A 15,403-nucleotide genomic window follows, 5' to 3' on the forward strand; every position below is an offset into this window, starting at 1 on the left:
TCTCTTTATTTTTTTTAGAAAGATCCAGTAGCCTATATATTGTAAAATAAAGCTATTTTTGTCTTGTCGTGATTATTGAAAACGCACAGGTAAAGCCGTGGTGTAATACACAGTGGTACCGTAGGGGGGCAGGAATGAGTTTATACGTTAGTTTGAGATTCTCCATTATCAGAGAAGAAGAAGAATCGCAGCCGCGAAGACCTTCCTGGTATAAACAGGGGACGACGTTTGGTGCAACACCGGAAGTTACGTCATTAACCGGATGTGCTTGTGTTGTCGTAAAACATGGTGTGAAACGAATAAGACAGTTTAACTTTCATTACTACCACAGAGGAATTCACGTAAAGCGGATTTCCGGATAACGAACGTTTCAGGTGAGTTGTAGAAAAGCTTGTTTTCATTATTCACAACACTCGAGGAGGTAAAGCGAGCCGTTTCACTGCGTCAGCTAACGCGGGCTAGTGGAGAGTGTGTGGGCTTCACGTTGTGTTCCCTCCACAGAGGAAGATCTCTAGATCTATGGGACGTTAGTTGTTCAGGAATGTTAACGAACGTGAATAGTGTTTCATAACTAGCTAGCTATTTGAGTTTATGCTGTTTGCATCTTTCTTTGAGTTCAAATACGAGCTAAAGTGGTGTTGACTTTATTTATGTGCCAGTTATAATGACCACGTGACTACAGCTAACGTTATAAATAAAACTTAAAAAATAAACCTAATTCACAGGATGAGAAAATCAAGTAACCTCAACTTGTAGACGTTTTTGTGAGCTGTCAGCTACCCTTCGTGGCTTTCATCAGGACTTGACCATCTTGGTACTTTGTTTAGAGTGTCCAGAGATGTCCATGTCCCATCTTTATGGGAGGAGAGAGGAGGAAGAGGAAGGTGTTGAGGTGGAGAGCTTTGAGGTGACAGACTGGGACCTGGCCAACGAGTTCAATCCAGAGCGTCGCAGACACAGGCAGACCAAGGACCAGGCAACCTACGGCATCTGGGCTGACAAGGACTCAGACGAGGACGAGAGGCCGAGCTTCGGAGGCAAGAAGTAAGGCATGGGTTTATTTTTGTTGCTGCCCCAATGATTCAATTCAATTCAGTTTATTTGTATAGCCCAATTTCACAAATTACAAATTTGTCTCAGAGTGCTTTACAATCTGTACACATAGACATCCCTGCCCCAAAACCTCACATCGGATCAGGAAAAACTCCCAAATAACCCTTCAGGGGGGAAAAAAGGGAAGAAACCTTCAATGATCGTGTTGTTGTACTTTAATCTGCACCCAACCATAACCGTGATCCCAAAGCGTTATCTCTGCTACATCTAACCTAAACCCTAACCCGAATGGGGGAAACATAAATATAACTCAGGGAAAATATCAACATGAACACCAACTCCTGTATTTATAAACACATTATTATTATCTTCTAGATCTAAAGATTACACTGCTCCAGTAAACTTTGTGAGTGCTGGTCTGCGTAAGGCTGCGGCTGAGGAGAAACGGCAACAGGAAAAAGAAGAAGGAGGCTCTGATGACTCTGAGGACGATGGTCCTTCAGCACCTCCCCCTCCTCGCAGCACTGCACCCCAACATCTCCAGATGGTAAATTGTGTTGTGTTTTACATTATTTGATCAGTGCAGTGTATTCTGTCACAGTATGTTGTAAAAAACAAAATATTTTTATTTATATATTTATATTTAATTTTTTTCTAGGGTACTTTCCGGGGTAGCCAGTCCCAGAGGTTTGCAGGTGGCATCCAGTCTGGTAAAGGCATCGGTAACTGGGAGAAGCACACAAAGGGAATTGGACAAAAACTTTTGCAGAAAATGGGCTACCAACCCGGCAAAGGCCTGGGCAAGAACGCTCAAGGTGGGTCTGAGGAGATTTTCGAAAAAGTATTTTTACAGGATTTTCACACTAGAGTTGATATACTCTAACTTCACACCATTTTGTTAATCCAGGTATTATAAACCCCATTGAGGCAAAGCTTCGTAAAGGCAAGGGAGCAGTGGGTGCTTATGGCAACGAGCGAACGCAGCAGAGTCTTCAGGACTTTCCTGTGGTTGATTCAGAGGAAGAGGAGGAAAAGGTAAAACATGTTGTCTGAGAACAACTCCTCTTTTTCCAGCTACCCTCTTTCAGACAAAATGACGAGTGATATTGTAGTCATTTAACATTATTTTGACATTATTCTCAATGTGTAGGAGTTTCAAAAGGAGCTAGGCCAGTGGCGAAAGGATCCTGCAGGGTCTGTAGGAAAGAAGAAACCCAAGTACTCCTACAGAACTGTAGATGAGCTGAAGGCTAAAGGCAAGCTGGCCGGGCGCAGCACAGTGGCGTCAGCTGGAGAGCTGGCACAGGTCAAGGTATGTTTGCAAAGTGTTTTATTAGCACTCCTTTACATCTGTCTCAATAATAATATTAGTAAAACGCATGAGGGTCTTATATTAATTGTGCTTTTACGCTTAGTACTAGCCCCTGTGGATGATATCAAAATATGAATGTAAGAATATGGTCGGCTGCCATTTTTGTTTCTTAATCTAATTTTTCCTCGTAACTGTTTCTATCTTCAGGTAATCGATATGACAGGAAGGGAACAAAAGGTTTATTACAGTTACAGTCAGATGTCCAACAAGCACAGTGTTCCAGACGAAGGTCCACCGAGCTTGTCCACTCAGGATCAGAAGGGATCTGGCTTTGCTCTCCCTGAACTGGAACATAACCTGCAGCTCCTGATCGACCTCACAGAACAGGACATATTACAGGTATGAAGGAACCAAAACTCTGTACCACTCTGCTGCAGCGTCTTCTTCCACAGACTGACACGCTGTCTCGTTTGCCATCTTGTAGTCCACCAGACGTCTGCAGCATGAAAAGGATGTCGTTGTGTCTCTGAGCCACGAGTCACGAGCGCTTCAGAGCAGACTGGAGCTAGAGAAAGATGCCATTCAGAGAATTGATGCGGTCCTGGCATTGGTGCAGCGTTTTCCTTCTGGGGAGATGGCGCCTGGGGAGGCTCCCACCCTGCAGGTGCATATGCTGTGAACACACAAAGACAAACCACGACAGTCATACGGCTGTTTCAGTTGGTTAGACCTCGCTCTGTTGTTACATCCATATCGGTGATTGTTTTGGTGCTTTCCTTCTCTCTTTTCAGGAGTGCGCCCAGATCTTTGAGACTTTACAAACAGACTATTATGAAGAATACAAGATGATGGGATTGGCAGACTTAGCTGTCGCTGTTGTTCAACCATTACTCAAGGAGAAACTTCGCTCTTGGGACCCGCTGAAGGTATGCTTTAGTAACGTTATACTTAAGCTTATCATTGATAAGCTACCACTCTTCATACTGTTCTTTCATTATTTCAGGACAGCTCTTATTGTCTGGAAGACATCGGTCAGTGGAGAGCAATCCTCGAATCTAGAGACCTCCATAGCAGTGCCCCAGATTCAAACATGGACCCTTACCACAGGTCATTTTAAACACGCAAACAAAGCTGTGCTCACACATTTACACACATTATTTATACTAGCAAGGTGTTAAAGCTTATTTTTGTATGCTTGGGACATGTGTGTCCTGTCTTTGTCGGTCCAGACTGTTGTGGGAAGTGTGGATTCCAGTGATGCGGCCCTGTATGACCGGCTGGCAGCCTCGTATCGTGGGGCCAATGGTGGACTGCGTGGAAGTGTGGGCCCCTCTTCTCCCCCTGTGGATCCTGGAATACCTGATGGAGCAGTTGATCTTACCCCGGCTACAGCGAGAGGCAAGACGCACTTAATGACATGTAGACAACCTCCTGTGTTTTGGATCATTGTATATTTGTGGATAATCTGATTCTACATAGCGATGTGTTTTCATTCATTCCTGTGTCCTGTGTGATAGGTGGATAACTGGAACCCTTTAACGGACACAGTCCCCATCCACTCCTGGATCCACCCTTGGCTGCCTCTGCTCCAAGCACGTCTCGAGCCTCTTTACCCACCGATCAGGAGCAAACTATCCAATGCCTTGCAGCGATGGCATCCCAGTGACACTTCAGCCCGCCTCATCCTGCAGCCTTGGAAAGATGTGTTCACACCAGGTGCATGGGAGGCTTTCATGGTGAAAAATATCATCCCCAAACTCGGTATGTTTTTATCAGCCTTAAATATAGCAAGGAAGTAGAATACAATGTATTTTCCCTGCAGTTTTTTTGTTTTGCCAACGGTTTCTCTTCATGCGACTGCTTCTGTGCCCGTCCTCAGCTCTGTGTCTGGAGGAGCTGGTTATTAACCCTCACCAGCAGCAGATGGAGCCATTTAACTGGGTGATGGACTGGGAGGGCATGCTGTCCCCCTCCAGCCTCGTGTCCCTGCTGGACAAGAACTTCTTTACAAAGTGGTTGCAGGTCAGTTAATACACTTCTACAGAACAGTAAATAACATGCACTTTAACTGCATTTAATTATTGTTTAAATTAAATTGTATGAAATGTTTTGTTTTTTAAATTTTTGTTATATGTTTGGGTTATTTTAGGTCCTGTGTTCATGGTTGAGCAACAGTCCTAACTATGAGGAAATCACTAAATGGTACCTGGGCTGGAAAAGTATGTTTAGTGACAGCTTGTTGTCGCAGCCGCTCGTCAAAGAGAAATTCAACGAAGCTCTGGACATAATGAACCGCGCAGTGTCTTCGGGCATGGGTTGGTATTAATACACAGTCTCAGAAAATGAACATATAAAACCAATTGAACAACATTCCTCTTTTAAAATGATGATAATACTGCCATTTATTCCTCCACTGCAACATAATATACTACAGCACTCTTTATTTTTCTTATCCACAGGTGGATACATGCAACCTGGTGCACGGGAGAATATTGCCTATCTAACACAAACCGAGAGACGGAAGGACTTCCAGTACGAAGCGATGCAGGAGCGCAGAGATGCCGAGAGCGTGGCTCACAGAGGAGTCAGTGCTGGTGTGCCGACTAACTTTAAAGATCTTATCCAGACCAAGGCAGAGGAGAACAACATTGTCTTCATGCCCTTGGTAGCCAAACGGCACGAGGGAAAACAACTGTACACGTTTGGGCGTATCGTCATCTACATAGACAGAGGGGTTGTGTTTGTGCAAGGAGAGAAGACTTGGGTGCCCACGTCTTTGCAGAGTCTGATCGATATGGCCAAGTGAGGGTGGACTGACTGATTCTTGGTCCTGCAAAGGGTTAAACTGCATTGTTAGAGCAAACATTTGCCTCTTTTAAGTTTCTTCAGTATGCAAATCCTTGTCAGATGTGTCTTTGTACTCTCTTAACGTGTCACTAGAACTGTGAATATATACATTTAGAATGTATCTGGTCTGTTTTGTTTTTGTTTTAAGCAGATGTAAAATGTTCAAGCAGTGAACTATATGTTATGGTTCATATGGGATGTACATGTATGTAATATTAAGTGGTTTTAAGAAGGTTTTGCATTCAACACAGTTAAGGCACTTCCCTCTATCTACACTACTTTACAAAAATGTTTTTATAATTGTATGTACCTTTTAATAAATGTTCATCATTGGTGGATCTTCAACAGGACTACGGTAATTATTATTATTGTTTTAGGAGTGCAGTTTATTGTAATGAGTTGCAGTACAGGACATGGGGTGACAGAGCCTTCTCCATTTCTGCCCCCTCCCTCTGGAACTCTCCCCAAAATCATCCGAGACTGCACCGAACTTTCATCGTTTAAATCACAAATCAAAACCCACCTGTTCAAAACTGCTTTTAATGTGTGATTGTGTGCTCTGTACGTTCTTATTTGCTTTTATCGTTTGTTTTTAGTGCATAGCGTTTAGGATTTTTTTTATTGTGTTGTAAAGCGTCTTTGAGTACTATGAAAAGCGCTATAGATATTTTATTTATTATGTTCTCTAAAGTAGGTGGAAGCTGCTGCTACTTTTTTCTCGCCACTAGGACCTTTTTGTCATAGCAGGGCTTCCGTACCTCCTCGGCTACTTGCGCTTCAACCTCGTATCTCACGGTAGTTTATGTCATTTGCGCACGAGTCATTTTTAAAAGCAGACGTATTTTTTCAACAAGGAGGTATGTGACTTGATACACATTACACCACACATTCAATACATGGATATGTATCTATGCACCGCTGCCTTTGTGAGCCGACACGCTAACAACTGTTAGCCAAGCAGCTAACGTTAGTCAGTTGTTGCGGAGCTAACGTTAGCTAGCATGCTAATAGAGAAACAGCGGGCACGTTCCGTGTCTGAGGCTAGAAACGGTTTATTTATTCTCCTTTGTGTTCACGGTCTTCATTCAGACATGTCGGACGTCCTGAAGAAGCGGAAGTCGAAGGTTATCCGAAGTGAAGGAGGAACCCCGGAGATGAAGCGAGGTCGAGCAGAGGGAGAGCCACAGGTAACGAGGGTCACCGGGGCAACGGGAACAGGTAACGAGGGTCACCGGGGCAACGGGTACAGGTAACGAGGGTCACCGGGGCAACGGGTTCAGGTAACGAGGGTCACCGGGGCAACGGGTACAGGTAACGAGGGTCACCGGGGCAACGGGTTCAGGTAACGAGGGTCACCGGGGCAACGGGTACAGGTAACGAGGGTCACCGGGGCAACGGGTTCAGGTAACGAGGGTCACCGGGGCAACGGGTACAGGTAACGAGGGTCACCGGGGCAACAGGTTCAGGTAACGAGGGTCACCGGGCAACGGGTACAGGTAACGAGGGTCACCGGGCAACGGGTTCAGGTAACGAGGGTCACCGGGGCAACGGGTACAGGTAACGAGGGTCACCGGGGCAACGGGTACAGGTAACGAGGGTCACCGGGGCAACGGGTACAGGTAACGAGGGTCACCGGGGCAACGGGTTCAGGTAACGAGACTGGATCTGTTTTTGTTATTTGGAGGAAGGTGTTCATGTGATTTTGAGTTTAGTTTATTTCGATCAGCAAAATATACAAATCAGAATTCAACAAAAGAAGAAAGTGGCTGACCGAAAGGGTCAGACTGAACTATCTAGCTGATAAGAGCCCTAGCCTATGATTTCTCAAACAAAACTTATTTCAAAGAACCATATATATACACATACATATACACATACATGCATACATGCATGCGTATTTATATATACACATGCACATATATATATATACATATTTCCACATGCATACATACACATAGATAAAACAAACAAAACAAACATCCAGAAATTCTAGAACGTGTCCCCATTAGCTGTTACTTATTATGCTTCATCGATGCGTCTATAAACGTCTATACTTCTCATGTCATGTCTTTAATTTTTTTCTTGAATATCACCAGATTTTTACTTTCTTTGATGTCATCAGTTAAAATATTCCACTGTTTCACCCCACAGACAGATTTGAAATGCAGAATTGTTGTTGATGAATTAAATCTGGTTGTATGTACCTCGATTAATAATCACTAACTAATCGGTTACCAATCAAATAATATACAAATATGACTTATCAATGTTGAGGTTTACATTAAGCTTGGAGTCTGGGGCCTCACTTAACTCACGAGTTGTGATGAACTTTCACCCACAGCACCAGGAAGACTGAGGTCAAGTTGAAGTGGTGCGATCAACTGTATATTGATGTAGTTTAATTTGTTATTTTTCAATTGTCTAGGATGTGCGTGTGTACAGTGAGGAGGTGGAGCTGGATGCCAGGGACCCTGAGCAGGACTTCCTGCAGTACAAAGAGTCCTGTGAAGGTCTGGCCACGCTTATGAGTGAGATCCAGGAGCTGAAAGCCAACGGAGCCAAAGACGGTGTAAGAATCAAACCTTTAAGATCAACACGCACATCCAAATGACTCATTGTACTCTGATGTCAGTCAGTTTTTGTCAGACTAGTTACACATCAAGGTCATGTGCTGGCTTTTTACAGTTTGTGGTAATGATAAATGAAATGCATCACAACATTGTATATTTGATTCTGTGTCTACACCTCAATGATGAAGTCTAACTCGTGTTTGCCTGTCCTCAGTGTACGGAGGTGGAGCAGAGACGTATGCAGAGCTGCATCCACTTCATGAATCTGAAAAAGCTCAATCGTCTGGCTCACATGCGACTGAAGAGAGGCAGAGACCAGACGCACGAGGTAACTCCCACACAACTTTCAAAGGCTTTCCAACTTCTCTAAGATATTAAAGGAAATGCCAGCCGTGATTAAGTTCACTCCATTTCCTACATTTACCTTTGTGCTGATGTGGAAAGGCAAGTTGAACACCAAGAACGGTGTTTCTACTTTTAATGCCTAACTCCAGTAATTCAATTCAATTTAATTCAGTTTATTTGTACAGCCCATTTTCACAAATTATAAATTCCCCTCAGAGGGTTTTACAATCTGTACACATAGACATCCCTGACCTTTGACCTCACATCGGATCAGGAACAACTCCCAAACAACCCTTCAGGGTAAAAGGTCAGAACCCTTGAGGAGAGAACAGAGGAGGATCCCTCTCCAGGATGGACAGGTGTCATAGATGTCATGTGATCAGAAGGAATCATTACACACTAATTAAAACACAGGAACAACACAATGAAGATGACAGAGTGGATGAAGAGTTGGTAGTCGGCATATTCCACCATCCAGACCTCCACCATCCATCAGGCAGGTGGAGGTAGAGAGGAGGAGTGGGCGGAGTCTCAGCAGTAGCTGCCAGCAGATAAAACCTATCCACCCTCGAGTTTGTTTTCATTTTCACTTCATTAATCTATTTTCTCATCCTGCTTATTGATCCTTGTTCTTATTGAGTCATGGTTCTGATTATTGGCTTATTGTTTGGCATGTATTTATTTTCAGGGTCACTGGGTTTGTGTTTGTAAACTAACTAAACACCTTTTTCCCCTTCAGGCGAAGCAGAGGGTGGATGTGCTGCACCTTCAGTTACAGAACCTGCTGTATGAAGTTATGCATCTTCAGAAGGAGATCAGCAAGTGTCTAGAGTTCAAGTGAGTACACAAAATATATCCTTCGACTTAAAGTCAAGCAAAATTACTACCCATGAAAATAAGCTGAGGTTTACACATTTTTAAAAACAACAAATATTTAAGAAGTAGTGAACCATACCTTTCCCTGATCCAGGTCTAAGCATGAGGAGATCGACTTGGTGCCTGAGGAAGAGTTTTACCAAGAGGCGCCGCAGGACATCTCCAGGCCTCAGCTCACAAAAAATGATCCTCACCAACTCACACTGGCACGACTGGACTGGGAGCTTGAGCAACGGAAGAGGTATGCATGCTCAAAACATCAGCAGCATGCTGCGGTGGGAAAAAACAACAGATTTAATATTTAGAATATAGCAGCGGTTCAAAGTTTGTGCTTCAATACAGGTTGGCAGTGAAATACAAAGAGTCCCAGACTACAAAGGAGAAGATCCAGAAGAGCATCGAGGTGAAGAAGGAGCATCTGACGAGCCTGCAGCCGGGACTCAACGCCATCATGCAGGTAGGAGATGTCATGGAGCACACATGTTTGAGCCAGATTACAGGTTTTGATGGGACCACCATCACTCCCTCTTTGATGCAGTAGCAGCAGCTTGGAGTATTGATTTTGAAAGTGTTTTAAAAATGTATTGTTCATTGATTATTTATGCCTAAACATCAGTGGCGGAGAAAAGGACATTGAGTAGGCTGCTGACCATCTTGGACAACGACCACCACCCACCACACAGTCCTCTTCACGGACAGAGGAGCATCTTCAGTGGCCGACTCCTGTCACTGTCATGCTCATCGGACAGGCGGAGGAAGGCCTTTGTCCCCAGGGCAATACAACTTTACAACGCCACGCAGAGGGGGAGGGGGAGGGACTTCTCTGCATGAGTCTACCTCAGTCTCCCCTCCTCAGCTCTTTATTTTTCCATCCCACTGTCCATCTTTTTACTCTTTTTACTGGCTATACTAGCCCATTGCACAGACTGTACTATTTATATCACTTTATTACATTACATTACATGTCATTTGGCTGACGCTTTTATCCAAAGCGACTTACAATACTGTTACATTCATTCACCGTAGACACAGCTACAGGGAGCAACTCAGGGTTAAGTGTCTTGCTCAAGGACACATCGACTAGGGCGGGGATTGAACCTCCAACCCCCTGATTGAAAGATGGACCTGCTACCCACTCACCCATAGTCATTTGCACACTGTAATATCTGTATAATATCTGTATACACCCTACTCCCTGTGGACATGTTCTCCCTATGTGTATTGTTTTTCTACTGTGATTTGTGTATGTATGTTTGTGAGTTAAGTTAAGTGTATAAACTACTGGATGACCTAAATTTCCCTCGGGATTAATAAAGTATCCATCTATCTATCATCTATGATATTGTCTGCTTTATTTCTTTCTTCATTCAGGTCTTAACCACTTTAACACCAATGGACCTCGCTTCCGGAGCCTTGAATGACGATATGATTTCTGCACTCTGTCCCAGGCCTCCATCCCAGTGCAGGAGTACCTGTCCATGCCTTTAGAACAGGCTCAGATTCGAACAGAGGTTGCCCGCCACCTGCCTCCACCTCTCTATGTCCTGTTTGTTCAAGCCAATGCTTATGGCCAGGCCTGTGGTAAGGAGTCAATCGAGGAGGGTCAAGTAGAGTTTCTTCATGAGATATAAGCCCTGATTGTCAAGATTTATTTGTGTTTCCATGTCAGACAAGAACCTGTGTATCTCAATAAGCGGCGATGTGGATGAGGCCAAGGCCCTGTCCAAACCTCCAGAGGATTCCCAGGGTACAAACACTACTTTACACGCACACACTTGGCTTTGATGTGCAGTTTATCTTCGGTTTTACTCGATGCTCAATGCTTCATATTTCACGATTGAAATGATTTGTGAGCGATTCGTCTCTAACATCTCCAATCTTGTCCTGATTTCCTCCAGATGATGAGAGTGACTCCGATGCAGAGGAGGAGCAGGAGAAAACGGTGAGGCTTCACTCCCAACACACACAGAACAAATACTAATTAGTACCCTCGGGTCAGTGAGTTTAACGATTTATTATTTAACCCGTCTTTGCAACGGAAGCACACGTTGTCCCAGCTGTCACGCGTTGTGGTCTGGCGGGTTGGCGAGTGGCCGCTATCGACTGCTTCCTGCTTCCCGATGAGTGCCAGCAGGGGGATTTGGGGAAATATTCGCCAAGAATGGCGAGATGACTGTAACCTGAGCACACCTGAGAACTGCACACTCAGCACCAGTGCTGTCGGTTGGGATGTTTCTCTCGTGAAGTAAATGTGTCGTTTGAATATGATGTTTTGTTGTCTGGTGTATATCCGCATATGACGGCAAGGATGAGATTGGCTTTACTGTGCACCTCAGTGGAAATGTGTCTTTAGCTCCTCCCATTAACGAGGTACATCCACGTCACATGACACCACACATCATTTAAAACGTACACAATAGTGCAAACGGGCAGTTAGCAGCAAATGTGATCTATAAACAATAGAAGAGAGCAAGAGACCTTCCAGCCCTTCATTTTAACGGTTGCCTCATTGTATCCATAACAATAGAAGTCAATATCGTGTTACACTACATGTCATTTAGCTGACGCTTTTATCCAAAGCGACTTATACTCCTGTTAGTCACACACCGTAGAGCAGCTACAGGGAGACACTCGGGGTTAAGTGCCTTGCTCAAGGACACCTCGACTAGGGCGGGGTTTGAACCTCCAACCCCCTGATTGAAAGACGGACCTGCTACCCACTGACCCACAGTCGCCCACATTTCTCCTGGAACAATATACAATATTAGGCTAACTATATAACAATATATAATATTAGGCTAACAGTTTTTTATAATTTATTTTATGTGACCATATCAAACACTTTCTCTTGCTTTCTTTATCTATCTTCATCTCTTTTTTTGTCTTGCTTATCATTAACAGAAGAGAAGAAGGCCAACGACAGGTGGCCAGCTGGATGACAAAAGACGAGAGATGCTGAAGAGACACCCTCTGTCCCTTTGCCTGGACCTCAAGTGTAAAGGTAACTCGTTCTCCAGTCTCCATGACTTCAGATTGTTGTCACTGACCGAATGGATCTGTGGGTCTGTGAGTCTGTGAGTCTGTGAGTCTGTGAGTCTGTGGGGCATCACTAGCTGTGCTGAGCGGTAACTCTCCACCTTTCAGATAGAAAGTGGAAGAAAGTGAGCTGACCCAGTCTGCTATGATGTCATGACATCATCTGACCCTCGTGTTCCCTCTGCCGGCAGTAAAATGAATAGTGACTATAGATTATTGGGAGATCTGCATTGCAGACGTAACTCTACCTAAAGTGGGAGGAGGGAGAGAAAGGCTCTTGCAGCATTGTGCGTCTGCAGCACCTACACTATGCTGTAAGCATATTTTGTCATCACCAGCCGCTCTCTACCCTCCGCTTGTGTTTCTCCTGCTTCTCCCGCTCCTCGCTTGTCTTCACCGCTGCCAGCTGCAGCACTCGGTTTACTGCAGTAAAAGCAAACGGTGTCGGGGAGCGTCGGTGTGATTGCAGAGTGGAGCGTGAAAGATGACCATCAGCAGAGAGTGCATCCCCTGGGTGCTGCGAGCTGCGGTCATGACCACACCCTGTTGGTGTTCATCGAAGCGCTGCAGCGTGAAGAAACCCTCTGGGGACGGTCACTGGGAGGACTGGAGGAGGACAGGAGGAGGACAGGAGGAGGACAGGAGGAGGACAGGAGGAGGACTGGAGGAGGACAGGAGGAGGACAGGAGGAGGGATGGAGGGGGACTGGAGGAGGACTGGAGGAGGACTGGAGGAGGACTGGAGGAGGACTGGAGGAGGACTGGAGGGGGACTGGAGGAGGGATGGAGGAGGACTGGAGGAGGACTGGAGGGGGACTGGAGGAGGGATGGAGGAGGACTGGAGGGGGACTGGAGGGGACTGGAGGAGGACTGGAGGAGGGATGGAGGAGGACTGGAGGGGGACTGGAGGAGGACTGGAGGAGGACAGGAGGGATGGAGGAGGGATGGAGGAGGACTGGAGGATGGAGGAGGACTGGAGGAGGGATGGAGGAGGACTGGAGGGGGACTGGAGGGGGACTGGAGGAGGACTGGAGGAGGGATGGAGGAGGACTGGAGGGGGACGGAGGAGGGATGGAGGAGGACTGGAGGAGGGATGGAGGAGGACTGGAGGAGGACTGGAGGGGGACTGGAGGAGGACTGGAGGAGGGATGGAGAGTCTGGAGCCAGGAATGGATCGGTTAATCACCGTGTGTTTTCCATCATGCCTCCACAGATGACAGCATCCTCCATCTCCACTTCTTCTACCTGATGAAACTGAACATTATGACCGTCAAGACCAAGGTCTCCACCTCCACAGACATCACCACAGCCATCAGCGCCGGGTGTGTGTGAAGTTCATCCTCGTTGTCTGTTACCTGTGTTTGTAAAATGTGTGTCGAGATGGATGCCTCGTCTCCCGCGATCCAAATCCACTCGCTGGTCTGGATCCAGTCCCCTGGACCGTTTCCCCGAGAGGAAAGTCTCACGGTGTCTTCCGTTGCAGAGACCTGCTGAAGTCAGACACTCTCCTCAGCTGTCTCTACGCCAGCGACCAGGGGCGAGAAACACCCAATCCAGCTAACCGCTACCAGTTTGATAAAGTCGGGTGAGGATGTCGAGTATTTAAAGGAAATGAGAAGATATTAAGTGAATCACAAGAAGAATTAACCAATCGCTTCCTGTTAGGATTGTGTGCTTTGCTGATTATGTGGAGGATCTGGGCCACCCCTACATGTGGGTTCAGAGTCTCGGAGGACTCCATTTCCCCAAAGATCCTTCCGAGGTGCGTGTTGAAGTGCAGCATTATCCCACGTGTGCACGGCTGCTGCGTGCCGCAGCCTCATCACGCCGTGTGCTCATGTCTCTCCAGGTTGTGCGTGTTGGCAGCTCTCTGAGTGCCAGCCACATGGAGAGCACCATGAAGCTGCTGAGGGGACGCCTCCTGTCCCGCTTGGCTTTGCACAAACAGTTTGGCTCTCTCGGTACATTATGTTGTAAAGGGCCAGGCACCAAACAGTCCTGAAGTAGAGATGGGGCGTCCTGAGTGAGTCTGTGTGTGCTCCCGTCCTCAGAGCACGGTATCATCCCGGTCTCCAGCGAGTGTCAGGACCTCTTTCCCGCCAAGATCCTTTCGCGTTTAGCTCGCTGGACCATGACCACTCACCAGGAGTACATGGTATTCAAAACACACACGCACACACACGCATGTATGTAAAGCCCTGTTTTACAATCCAACGATACTCGTTGTGCAGGACGTGTCTCACTGTGATGTGTGATCTTTCTTGGCAGGATCTGCCGTATACTCGTCATGTGACCGCCGCTGGGCTGGCCAACGAGACCGACCTGTACTTCGTGGCTGTGGTGGAAAGGGGAACCGGTAGGACACGAGCACTGATGAGAGATTGGCCAATGTTAATACAGTGATTGCTCCGTGTCTCTTCCAACCCGCCTGCCTTATCTCTTTCTCCCTCAGCTCGCATCCAGGCGGCTGTGGTGATGAGTCCGCGTTACCCAGAAGTCTCTCCTCTCTTCTCCCTCTCCCTCAGCTGGAAGGGAGAGCGAAGCGGACGCACCGACGACAACCTTCGAGTACGAGCATTACTCAATATCGATCACTATGTCATAATCTTGTGCTCTGTTGATGCACACTCTCGTTTTACATCTCGATATTTTAAGCTCTAACTAACTCGTCTTTTCATTTTTAGGCCATGGAGAGCGAGGTCAATGTGTTCACAAATGAACTGCAGGGGCCACGCCCAGGACACCAGCTCCTGACCAATCAGTTCTCGCGCCTGTGCGTCTGCCTGGACGTGTTCTTGGAGACTGAAGGACAAGATGACAGCGTGGAGGGACCGCGAGAGTTCCCCAGAGAAAAGATGTGTCTGCGCACCGTCAGGTACGACGTCACGAGAAGCGCCGAGACGAGATGTGGTCGCGAGGCGACTCTGTGTCCGACTAGTTTGGCTGCATCTCTGACGTCTCGTTCTTTCTCAGGGGTCCAAACCGTCTGAAGCCGTTCAAGTACAACCACCCTCAGGGCTTCTTCAGTCACCGCTAGGAGGGTCCGCGTGGCTCTCCACGCTGACGTCACGACTGTAACTCCCTCAAGCTCATCTTTGTGGCTCTTTGACACACAAAGTATTCCTTTTTAAAAGTCTTTTTACCTGTTTGAAAATAAAAAAAACACCATGTTATTTTCCTTAATGAGTGTGTGTGTGTGTGGTCTATTTTAAGCTCGGTTGCACCAAGGCGTTGTTGTGTCCCCCTCCAGCCGCTCTCTGGGCTGCTCTATTTATAGCCACTCGCTGATTACTATGCCGCTGCGGCTCAGCGCACAGCGAGCTGAGTCATTTCCCCGGAGAATGATGGCCGTGGTATTTGGTATA

General features: G+C 46.4%; 2 protein-coding genes across 2 annotated transcripts; both read left to right on the forward strand.

The window, feature by feature from the left end:
- The first annotated feature begins 134 nt into the window (after positions 1-134).
- tfip11 (tuftelin interacting protein 11) lies at positions 135-5,557 on the forward strand. Its single transcript, XM_056418781.1, has 15 exons — positions 135-374; positions 828-1,044; positions 1,429-1,600; positions 1,712-1,868; positions 1,961-2,088; positions 2,204-2,365; positions 2,573-2,764; positions 2,850-3,029; positions 3,157-3,291; positions 3,369-3,472; positions 3,595-3,763; positions 3,883-4,126; positions 4,245-4,387; positions 4,515-4,680; positions 4,825-5,557. The coding sequence occupies exons 2-15, from the start codon at positions 839-841 to the stop codon at positions 5,169-5,171; spliced, it is 2,505 nt and encodes an 834-aa protein (XP_056274756.1). The 5' UTR covers positions 135-374; positions 828-838; the 3' UTR covers positions 5,172-5,557.
- A 415-nt stretch (positions 5,558-5,972) lies between these two features.
- thoc5 (THO complex 5) lies at positions 5,973-15,221 on the forward strand. Its single transcript, XM_056419731.1, has 20 exons — positions 5,973-6,069; positions 6,302-6,399; positions 7,638-7,781; positions 7,997-8,110; positions 8,867-8,964; positions 9,098-9,244; positions 9,346-9,460; positions 10,452-10,584; positions 10,673-10,750; positions 10,902-10,945; positions 11,905-12,004; positions 13,252-13,360; positions 13,522-13,623; positions 13,704-13,800; positions 13,888-13,999; positions 14,090-14,193; positions 14,307-14,394; positions 14,491-14,606; positions 14,723-14,913; positions 15,012-15,221. The coding sequence occupies exons 1-20, from the start codon at positions 6,015-6,017 to the stop codon at positions 15,073-15,075; spliced, it is 2,109 nt and encodes a 702-aa protein (XP_056275706.1). The 5' UTR covers positions 5,973-6,014; the 3' UTR covers positions 15,076-15,221.
- The last annotated feature ends 182 nt before the right edge of the window (positions 15,222-15,403 follow it).

This window comes from Pseudoliparis swirei, chromosome 7 (assembly GCF_029220125.1).
Source record: "Pseudoliparis swirei isolate HS2019 ecotype Mariana Trench chromosome 7, NWPU_hadal_v1, whole genome shotgun sequence".
In the NCBI taxonomy this organism is placed as follows: domain Eukaryota; kingdom Metazoa; phylum Chordata; class Actinopteri; order Perciformes; family Liparidae; genus Pseudoliparis; species Pseudoliparis swirei.